Consider the following 10540-nt stretch of genomic DNA (forward strand, 5'->3'; position numbering starts at 1 on the left):
GTTGAGCACACTTTGGGCAAGATGCAATAAACTCCAAAACGTCCTTTTTCAGAGTTGGCCACCAATAGGACCTAGAGATAAACTCCAGGGTTTTTTGGATACCTGTATGTCCGGCAAAACGGGAAGCATGGGCCCAATGCATGAGCTTCTTCCTTAGTGTCGGCTTCACAAAACTTTTCCCTGATGGGGGCGTAGAGTCCATCCCTACCGTGGAGAATGCCAACGGATTTATAATAGGATGCTTGTCTGAAGACTCTGACTCATTTTCTTGCTCCCATGAGCGGGAAAGGGCATCGGCCTTGCGATTCTGAGAGCCCGGACAGAACTGGAGTTTAAAGTCGAACCTGGAAAAGAAAAGTGCCCATCTGGCCTGACGAGGGTTGAGACATTGTGCGCCTTTTAGATATAGAAGGTTCTTGTGGTCTGTAAGGATGGTGATTGAATGAGAAGCTCCCTCCAACAGATATCTCCACTCCTCTAGAGCGAGCTTGATGGCTAGCAACTCCTGGTCGCCAATGGCATAGTTGCGCTCCGCTGGGGAGAACTTCCGTGAGAAGAAACTGCAAGGATGTAAATGACCATCTTTAGCCCTCTGAGATAACACCGCTCCTACTCCAACGGAGGAGGCATCCACCTCTAAGATGAAAGGAGAGTCGATGTCAGGCTGTTTCAGGACAGGTGCAGAGATGAACCTCTGTTTTAAAAGATGAAAAGCTTGCATGGCTTCTTCAGACCACTTGGACGGGTTAGCACCCTTCTTGGTGAAAGCAGTAATAGGCGCCACAATGGTGGAAAAGTCTCGTATAAACTTTCGGTAATAATTGGCGAACCCTAAGAACCTCTGGACCCCTTTGAGGGTTAAGGGTACCGGCCAATTCTGGATTGCTTGTAGTTTCTCAGGATCCATCTCTAGTCCGGAACCGGACACAATGTACCCTAGAAACGGAATGGACTTGACTTCAAAGACGCATTTCTCTAATTTGCAGTAGAGATGATTGACACGGAGACGGGACAGAACCTCCTTTACCCAGAAACGATGTTCCTCTAAATCGTTGGCAAAAATGAGGATATCATCTAGATAGACCACGACATGACGGTATAGAATGTCTCTGAAGATCTCATTGACGAAATGCTGGAAGACAGCTGGAGCATTGCTCAATCCGAAGGGCATGACGAGGTACTCATAATGTCCGTCACGGGTGTTAAATGCGGTCTTCCACTCGTCACCCTCACGGATCCGGATGAGATTGTATGCACCTCTCAGGTCCAGCTTTGTAAAGATGGTAGCTCCGCTAACTCTGTCAAAGAGCTCAGTAATCAGGGGTAAAGGATAGCGGTTCTTGATGGTAATGTCGTTCAAACCTCTGTAGTCGATGCACGGCCGCAGACCACCATCTTTCTTCTTTACAAAAAAGAAGCCTGCGCCGGCTGGAGAAGAAGAAGGTCGAATGAACCCCTTTGCTAGGTTCTCTTTAATGTATTCCTCCATAGAATGTGTCTCGGGGAGAGACAACGGATAAGTTCGGCCTCGAGGTGGAACCTTCCCTGGAACGAGATCAATCGGGCAGTCCCATTCTCTATGAGGAGGAAGGATATCAGCAGAAGCTTTACTGAACACATCCGTGAAATCTTGATATGGAGGAGGTGGAACATCAGACGACCTGGGGGAGGAAGAACAGACAGGCAACACTTTAAACAAACATGTCTTAGTACAGGAGGAACCCCATGCCAGGATTTGCGTAGTCGTCCAATCAATTGTAGGATTGTGAAGACGGAGCCATGGAAGGCCCAGGACCACAGGATGTGTGGCTCTTGGAATCACTAAAAATGAAATAAGTTCGGAATGAAGAACTCCCACTCTCAGACGAACTGGTAGAGTCCTTAGAGAAATAACTGTATCAAAAATTTTACTGCCATCCACAGCAGTTAAGGAAAAGGACGAAGGAAGTCTCTCGGTGGGTAGGGACCACCGTTTAACATAGGCTTCAGTAATAAAGTTCCCAGCTGCTCCGGAATCCAGGAGGGCAATGACGTTCTGATAACGTTGAGCAACTTGAAGCGAGACTGGGAGGTTACAATCTTGAGGAGATGGAGAGGAGATCATTACTCCTAGCCGGCCCTCTCCTTGGCGAGCTAGGATTTGGAGTTTCCCGGACGTTTGGGACAGGCATTAATGGTGTGAGACGGAGCTGCACAATACAGACAGAGAAACTCGGAGAGACGTCTTCGGCGCTCAGCAGGAGTTAAACGGGAACGGCCAATTTGCATGGGCTCATCTTTAGATGGTGACAGTTGGCGAGGAGGAGGAGCAGAAGATTTTGGAGCAGATGATCTTCCACGCTCAGTTGCTCTCTCTCTGAAACGTAAGTCAACTTTCGTACAAAGTGAGATTAGCTCATCTAACTTGGAGGGTAAGTCTCTGGTAGCTAACTCATCTTTAATACGCTCGGATAAACCATGCCAGAATGCAGCATACAGGGCCTCGTCGTTCCATGCCAGTTCGGATGCCAGGATCTGGAACTGTATAAGATATTGTCCTACAGTACGTGATTCCTGGCGTAAACGGAGAATCTCAGACGAAGCTGAAGTTACCCGGCCTGGCTCGTCGAAGATGCGCCTGAATGTTGACACAAATGCAGTGTAAGAAGATAGCAGGGTGTCGGACCTCTCCCATAACGGTGATGCCCAATCAAGGGCTGAGCCACTGAGAAGAGAAATAATGTAGGCAATTTTTGTACGGTCACTGGGAAAATTGCCAGGTTGTAGCTCAAATTGAATCTCACACTGGTTGAGAAATCCCCTGCAGAATCTTGGAGATCCGTCAAATTTTGCTGGCGTTGGAAGATGAAGACGTGGAGCAGAAATGGGTAAGGTGGGTGGGGTTATAGCTGGAGTCACTGTGGTTGACGCACCAGACGCGCCTGATCCACGGAGAGTTGTCTGAATCCCATCCAGCCGAGTAGAGAGATCCTGGAGACAGCGGATGATGTGGCCCTGTGCAGCCTCCTGATGTTCTAGTCGGGCTGCCAGTTCTTGCATCGGCCTGGCCGCTTGATCCTGGTCTCCGGCTGGATTCATTAGGTCAGTGCTTACTGTCACAACTGAGGGCCTGAGCTGACGGGAGGCAGCCTCAGTTGTAGGGGCTGAGATGTACCGGAACCTGGGAGGTTGTATCAGACCCCTGGACATGTAAGTAACATGAATAATAACTGCCCGAAGGCGTGACCACGACAACTTAGATAAAAGTCAATGATGTTTATTATGACAACTCCGCATCACAGCAGCAATAAAAGAAAACGTAAAAGTCAGCAAAGAATAAATACAGTTCCTGAGTACTACAGCATGGCAGGAGCCACAGGGCACTGGTAGTGTGAGATAGTTCTTATGATCTTCTAGATGGAAAGTCCTTACCAGGCCCGGCTGTAGCAATGGAGATAACCCAGGATTGTACCAGCTGGTGTTCCAGGAAGAGCTGGGTTGCTGAAGGTAAAACAGCTGCTGTGGATACTGGCTGGAACCAGACTGTTGTTAGCACGGAGTGGATACTGGCTGGAACCAGTTAAATAATAAATGAACTTTGGGAGCGATGAAATGTGAACTGAAATGTAGAACTTGAGAGCGGAGAAATAATAATTCCGGTGGAGAGTGGTAAAGTGTAGAAAGGACACCGGCCCTTTAAGGGAAGCTGTACTCTGCTGGAAGCTGAGGCTGGAAGCAGGTAGTGTTGTAGCTGGAAACAGATGAATCCACAATGGATTGGAGAGTCAGGCTACACCGCAGGTGGAATGCTGGTGCGGGTCTCTATGGTGGAAGTCTTGAGACAGGAGCTGGAACCTGGAAGACAATCATAGAAGAGAGACAAACAGGAACTAGGTTTGACAACCAAAGCACTGACGTCTTCCTTGCTCAGGTACAGCTTACTTATACCTGCAGCAAGGAAGGGGTTGGCTAGGCAATTATGCAAATCAACAACACAGACAGCAGATTGGTGGAAATGATCAGATGACAGAATCCAAGATGGCTGCGCCCATGCAGACACTTGGAGGGAAGTTTGGTTTGTAATCCATGTGGTCTGGGAAACAGTAATGGCGGCGCCGGCCACCGGAGACAGGAGACGCCAGGCTGATAGATGCACATTTAACCACGCGGGCACAGCGGAGGCCGCGGCTGATGAAAAGACCACTCTGTATGTGGAAACTCAGGAACAGCGGAATCCGGTCCTGGAACGCTGAGCCCGCCTTAGGAGGCATCTGAAGGGTAAGTAATGGCGTCCAGATACCCGGATCGTGACACCGGCATTTTAAATACAATCTGGTGTCGTGTTTTCCTTTCCCTGCTAAGGTTTAAAGTGTATTACTATCGCATGCATAGCTGTTAAGGGTTCACGGTGTATCTTTGGGTGTGTACGCGCTGAGTGTACTTTGTAAAGTACGTACACGGTACGGGGCTCTGTACGCTAATGGTGTAATAAGTACGTAGGTTGAGGATTAAGTATAGCGGCCGCAGCGGCTCCATTTAAAGTGTATGAAATGTCTTTTTAAAGTGTTGCTTTTAGTCCTGTATGTAAATTAGCATTTACACCTGCGATTGGGGAAACTGTATGAACTCGGCAGGCCCTTTGGGTCTGCTTTGTTCTGGAACTAGTGTCTCTTAGCCAACACTATCGCCTCTTAACCAGCGATTTTTTTATTTTTTTATTTGGGAGACAATTTAACTAGGCTATGCCCCTGGCACCTGGCCAATCGGTTTCAAATGGGCTACGATTCCAACACCCTCATATAACGTGAGGTAGCAATTCTCCACGCCACTGCACCTCTCTTTGGGTCAGTGTAATCACTGCGGTACCTCTCGGGTTCACACTCATACAATTCACTTTCAATCTTCACACAAACAATATTTTTCTGTACAGAAAAGGAATCATTTACCAGTGTTTGATAACATCCCCCTAGAGGTATTATACTTCAATTCATATTTGCTATTGACTATAATTTAAATGCTTTGATTCAAATTGGATAGTTATCTTGCAGGACATACACTAATATAAATATACATACATTTATATAATAATAATAATAATAATAATAATAATAATAATAATAATAATAAATAATAATAAAACATATATATTTATATGTACTCATTAATTTATTACACTCTATGAAACTCTCATACAGCATATATATTTATACACATATACTGGATGTAGCTTCTAGAGCAGCCTAATTTGCATCTCAACAGATGTCCACATACTCTTGTCCCAGAGTAGCATTTCAATTACCTAGCTCTTGTAACAGGCAAAGGGGTTCACCTTACACAATAATCCTGTGCCTGCAAGTATGTACACACTCATTATCTCCAGTTCTAAAACAAAACACAGAAATTAGTATTTCCAAGTCTTGTATGCCTGCAGCATGAAAAACTGGCTCATCTAAGTGGATTTTCTTACATCAAGCTAAATATTAATCTAAGTATTAATCTCACTAGGTCTAATTGAAACACTATTTATAATTGACTATGGCATGGGTTAGTTAAATTCGTTGGTAGTTTTTTTAAATGGTGATGGATTTGTACATATATATTGCTTACTTGTGACAAAGGTAACAGATTGTTTAACAATGGCTTATTGTGGTGTTTAATTCAGGAACAGTTGAAAGTTAACTGTTAGCTAAGTGGGTAGGGAGTGACTTTAAGTTATGTTGGTTTTGATAAGACCAATGCAGATTTGTGCAGTATGAACAGCATGTGATACGTGCTATTCATTACTGTAACTGCATTAGACCTAAAATGGCCACTGCTCCTCCCCCCTCCAAGCCATGTGCTTGAACCCAAAATGGAGTCTGTAAGCCATGCGGCCAGAACACACAAACACTAGCTCTCTCTTTTGTTGCAAGTAAATCCCAAATTATACAAGCATCGGAAGTCGCCCTGATGTACAATTCCCACTGTGTGTTAACAAAGCTTCCACGCGATTCGTCTTTTTGGCGCCAACAAAGTTTTGTTACTTCAGGCCTATGCTAGTATTATGCGGCCCAGACGCTCTCACAGTTTTTAGACTTTCTTTAAAATTACTTAACTGATCAACAATCCAATCTGAAATAAACACAATATGACTTATTGAACCCCATTAGCAACAATAAAGAGTACACTGTAAAATTTCTAATATTGTGCATCTTTGTTGCACCCAAAGGCAACAAATAAATCTATTGTCCCTTGATTCATATCAGTGCCTCAATGATAGCACAAAACAGATGTGGTTCATTGGCATCAGATGCGTCCACCCTCTGCCGGTAGACCACAGTGCGTCTGTACTGTGCATCATATAAGGTTGTAATCCCGGACGAGCACCCAACTGTGAAATTCCATTATTTTAAATACCAGTGTTATTATATACTATGGACGCAAATTGCGTCTTATTACCATATACAATAATAATGCGCTAAATGTCGCAGCACTATGACCCTTAAGAGAAAGCAAATAGTCGCACACATGGTTTGCTGAGGTTCAATGCTCAGATATATAAATGTATTTGATATTAAAAAGGTATGCTTACAAAATAACATAAGTACAATATATATATATATCATTAAGTAAAACACGTATAAGCATATGAAAGAGATACGGCGTTACAATTACATAAGAAGCAGTTACAGCCAGTATACATCACCCTTAGCTCAGAGGACAAACATCGCCAGTTAGAATCAGCAACACTGAACTCCCTGGGCAAGGAGGATGTACTTATATACTGTGTATTGGAGAAGGTATAAATCTGGTGCTGGGTCTTCTGCTATTGGTCCAGGAGAGGGAAGTTTCTGATTCATTGTGTTATTGGTCAGTTCATATGTGAGCAATGTCCAGTTTTAAGATGCAGGTACAGATGTTTGCCACTGGAAATGCTGCTGCAGGAAGTCCTTTGTCTCATAGAATGTGACTTTATAATCCTACATTTGATCATAACTAATTGTCGCAATGTGCGACAAATTACCCATAGCTATCAAATTAATCCACACATTCTCCTGACCATGTTGACACTAAGCATGATATAATTAACTTGTTTCGTCCCAATAATACATGTATGTCTGGTTTTACACTCTTTAATACATATACAAATACAATACAATCCTTGTGTTGGACATGTTTTGTGTATGTGTAATTTATGTGTTGTATGAATATGTGTTTGTGTGCGTCTTTATGGCATTTCTCAGTGATTGCGCCTTTTACCGTATACACACCCACCACGCGGCAAAAAGCATGCCATGCGACTCTATGCACGATGAGCGGTAAAGAAGCATGGTGCATCCACATAAGTCAATTGCGTCCTTACGCCACCACCGAGAAGTGCCACTCTGTGTGTAGCTTGTATGTCTAATTTTTCCGACTTCAACAAGGCTTACCCCCATCGTCAGGCAGTTTGGTTGTTTTTAGGCCACACGTGCTCTGACATTGGGCCAACTGGGTGATTCCATTTGTAATATTACAGCAGGTGTGGTCAGCATAAGGCATCTTTTATGATCCCCACAGTTACTCTACACTCTGTTGAATGATTTTACTTTGTTAGAAAAATTATCCAATGACCATGACCCATTATTATGTAATTATATCATGCACACTTTTCATATGAATATTTGGACTGCGCAATGTTTCAACTACTATATTCAATGTGTGATTGAACTGAAGGGGGCAGATTCAATGTGTAATTAAACTGTAGGGGGCAGATTCAGTGTATGATTGAACCATAGAGGGCAGGATTAATGTAGTAATGAACTGTAGGGGGTAGATTCAATGTATGATTGAACTGTAGGGGGCAAATTCAATTAAGTACGGAAACCGCTGCTGTTGCAGTGCTGCTTGGAGAAACCAAAAGACACATTTTGGACATGCACCTTGCGGTGTGTAGAGCAACCCGGAGAGCCCATGCAGCTATACACTTTCTCCTGCCGGTCACCCCACCCACTTATGTGATGTCAGATGCTTAGGGGCAGGGTGGCACAGGGTGTTGTTGAGCCCCACTCTGACATTGGAGTAGAATCAGCTTACCATAATGTAATGTGCTCCTAGGTTTTTTTGCCATGAACTTGCCAATATTATCTTTGCATTAACAGTGGGTATTTTTTTTTTTTTTTTCAGGCTAAACCACCTAAAGACCAACAACCTTCATAAACGAAATAAACATGAATGAACAAATATGAAGACAGAACTATGATAATATGCACTTATCCTGAGGCCTTAAGAGTTGACTGAAATGCACAAACAAATTTACATTATCCTGAAATCCTGGATCATTCATCATAGGGTCTTATGGGTCTATTTACAAAGACTTGGAGAAAGATAAAGTGAATGGAGAAAAAGTACCAACCAATCAGCTCTTTGCTGTCATTTTTTCAACACAGCCTGTAACATGGCAGTGAGGAGCTGATTGGCTGGTACTTTATCTCTCTGCACTTTATCTCTCTCCAAGGGTTAGTAAACAGACCCCTAGGTTTGTTGTTTATCACTGTTCAGAATTTGTTTGGATTGTTAATGTTAACATTATTGTTTTATTGTAAACTTGTCCTGGCTGCCATATACAATCTCCTATATAATAGCCCAGATCTGTGACTCTGTGCCTGTGTGTATAACGCTGGGCGTGGCTAGGAGCTCTCATTGGGTTAGCAGCAGGTCTATCACAACCAGCCCACAGCTGATTGGGCGAGAAACGTCCTCCCACACAGTTTACATCCAATGGGAGGCTCTGCCCTTTGGCTGCTGTGTGTTCCCAGAGCAGGATTAACAATGGGGCTGATGGAGCTGCAGCTCCAGCTTCACACCCCAAAATAGGCCCACTGCATCTGCAGCAACATACCGTCCAACAATTTTCACATACAAATCAGTACAAATTAAAAAAGGCGTGGCCACGGGTACAGTGGCGTGGTCACGCCCCTTTTCCTATACTTTTTATGGAAGTTTAGAGAGCCAAAATTTGGTACATACCATAAAAAAAAATGGTACTGTACCTGCCGAAAAGGTCCAGTTGGAGGGTATGACACTGCATCTGCAGCAAGTCACTGCGCTGTAGATAGGGGAAAAAAAATCCTTTTACTGCAGCGTCCTATTTCCTGCTGCCAGTCCGCCTGCCCCCTCCGGCAGGGCCGTAACTACGTGTGGGCCTGGCACACAGCGCAGTTGCCCTGAGGGCGCACGGCCAGCGGCATGTAATAAGTCAAATTGACTCATTACATGCCGCCTCTGAAGTCTGCGTCGTGCGCCGCCGCCGCACTGGGGAGGAGAGCTGCAGCGCCGGGCAGCGGAGAAGGAGGAGGAGGGAGGGGGACTGGAGCCGCAGCAGCGCTATTTCATTGGTAGTAAGCGCCGCTGCAGCAGTCCCCTCTCCTTCTGTATTGGCTGCTCGGCGCTGCTGTGGATGCTGGGATGCGGTTCCTCCATCCCAGCATCCACAGCAGCGACAGGCAGCCAATACGGAAGGAGAGGGGACAGCTGCAGCGGTGCTTACTACCAATGAAATAGCGCTGCTGCGGCTTCAGTCCCCCTCCCTCCTCCTCCTTCTCCGCTGCCTGCACCGAGGGAGCCGCATGAGGAGCCTGACTGCCAGCGGGGAGATGGTAAGTCTCTCTCTCTCTCTCTCTCTCTCTCTCTGGGACACCGTCTGCCATAATGTGTAAAAAGGGGGCCTGGCTGCCGCAATGTGTAAAAAGGGGGCCTGGCTGCCGCAATGTGTAAAAAGGGGAAACACAAACAAACTGTAGCAGCGCTAATGAATAATTAACACATAAGATTAAGGTAAAAGTATATAACAATTTAATATATTGGCAATTTCTGCCTAATAAAACAAAAAAGTGCACAGCTAGTATACTTAAAATTGTTAAAAATGACTTGGGTCTCATTTGTAAAAATGCCTTTGGTAAGCAGTCCGTTCCTATTACATGAACTGGATAAGCAGATGAACAATTGTGAGTAAAGACTGACTGCGCAGTCTAACCATCCAACTTTACCCGTGCCGCTAGAGGTGAAGTCCCTTGGGAATGATTGTGGTATTGTGCATCCAAACGGGTTTCCTCAGTATGATGCGGTGTCCTTTTGTTAAAGGTGATAATTGGCGGGATGTTGGAGAGTTGATTACTCCGTGTATCTGCAGCAGTAATTGTCCAGTTCTGGTCCGGATATAGGCAATAAGATGGCAGATGATGACCCAATGCAATGACTCCTGACGCGTTTCACTGTACAACCTACAGCTTTTTCAAAGGATAAATTTGTGGCTGGACTGGTCAGATATTTATACCAGTACTAATCAGCTGAACTATCTGCACCTGTACACTCAATCTAACTAATAAACAAATATAGTGTTCAAAAGCGTATATATACCATAGCAGTTATATTCTAATTCGAATTCATGGACAGACTCACCTGATTAAACAGGACATTCCTATTTTATACCATATATTTATTAAAATTCGTAATATTGTGTGTAAACTACTTCCGGGTTAGAAACAACATGTGACATGTAGTTCATAATAATACAACAATTATTTCTTAATTAATTTATTTA

General features: G+C 44.4%; 1 protein-coding gene across 1 annotated transcript in view; it reads left to right on the forward strand.

The window, feature by feature from the left end:
- P2RX6 (purinergic receptor P2X 6) overlaps positions 1–8321 on the forward strand; it is a 125901-nt gene extending 117580 nt beyond the window's left edge. The window contains exon 12 of the mRNA XM_063964288.1: positions 8125–8321. Coding sequence (XP_063820358.1) covers positions 8125–8157 — 33 coding nt within the window. The 3' untranslated portion in view covers positions 8158–8321. The remainder of the gene's footprint in view (positions 1–8124) is intronic.
- Positions 8322–10540: the final 2219 nt, after the last annotated feature.

The sequence above is a fragment of the Pseudophryne corroboree genome, chromosome 1 (assembly GCF_028390025.1).
Source record: "Pseudophryne corroboree isolate aPseCor3 chromosome 1, aPseCor3.hap2, whole genome shotgun sequence".
Lineage (NCBI taxonomy): Eukaryota > Metazoa > Chordata > Amphibia > Anura > Myobatrachidae > Pseudophryne > Pseudophryne corroboree.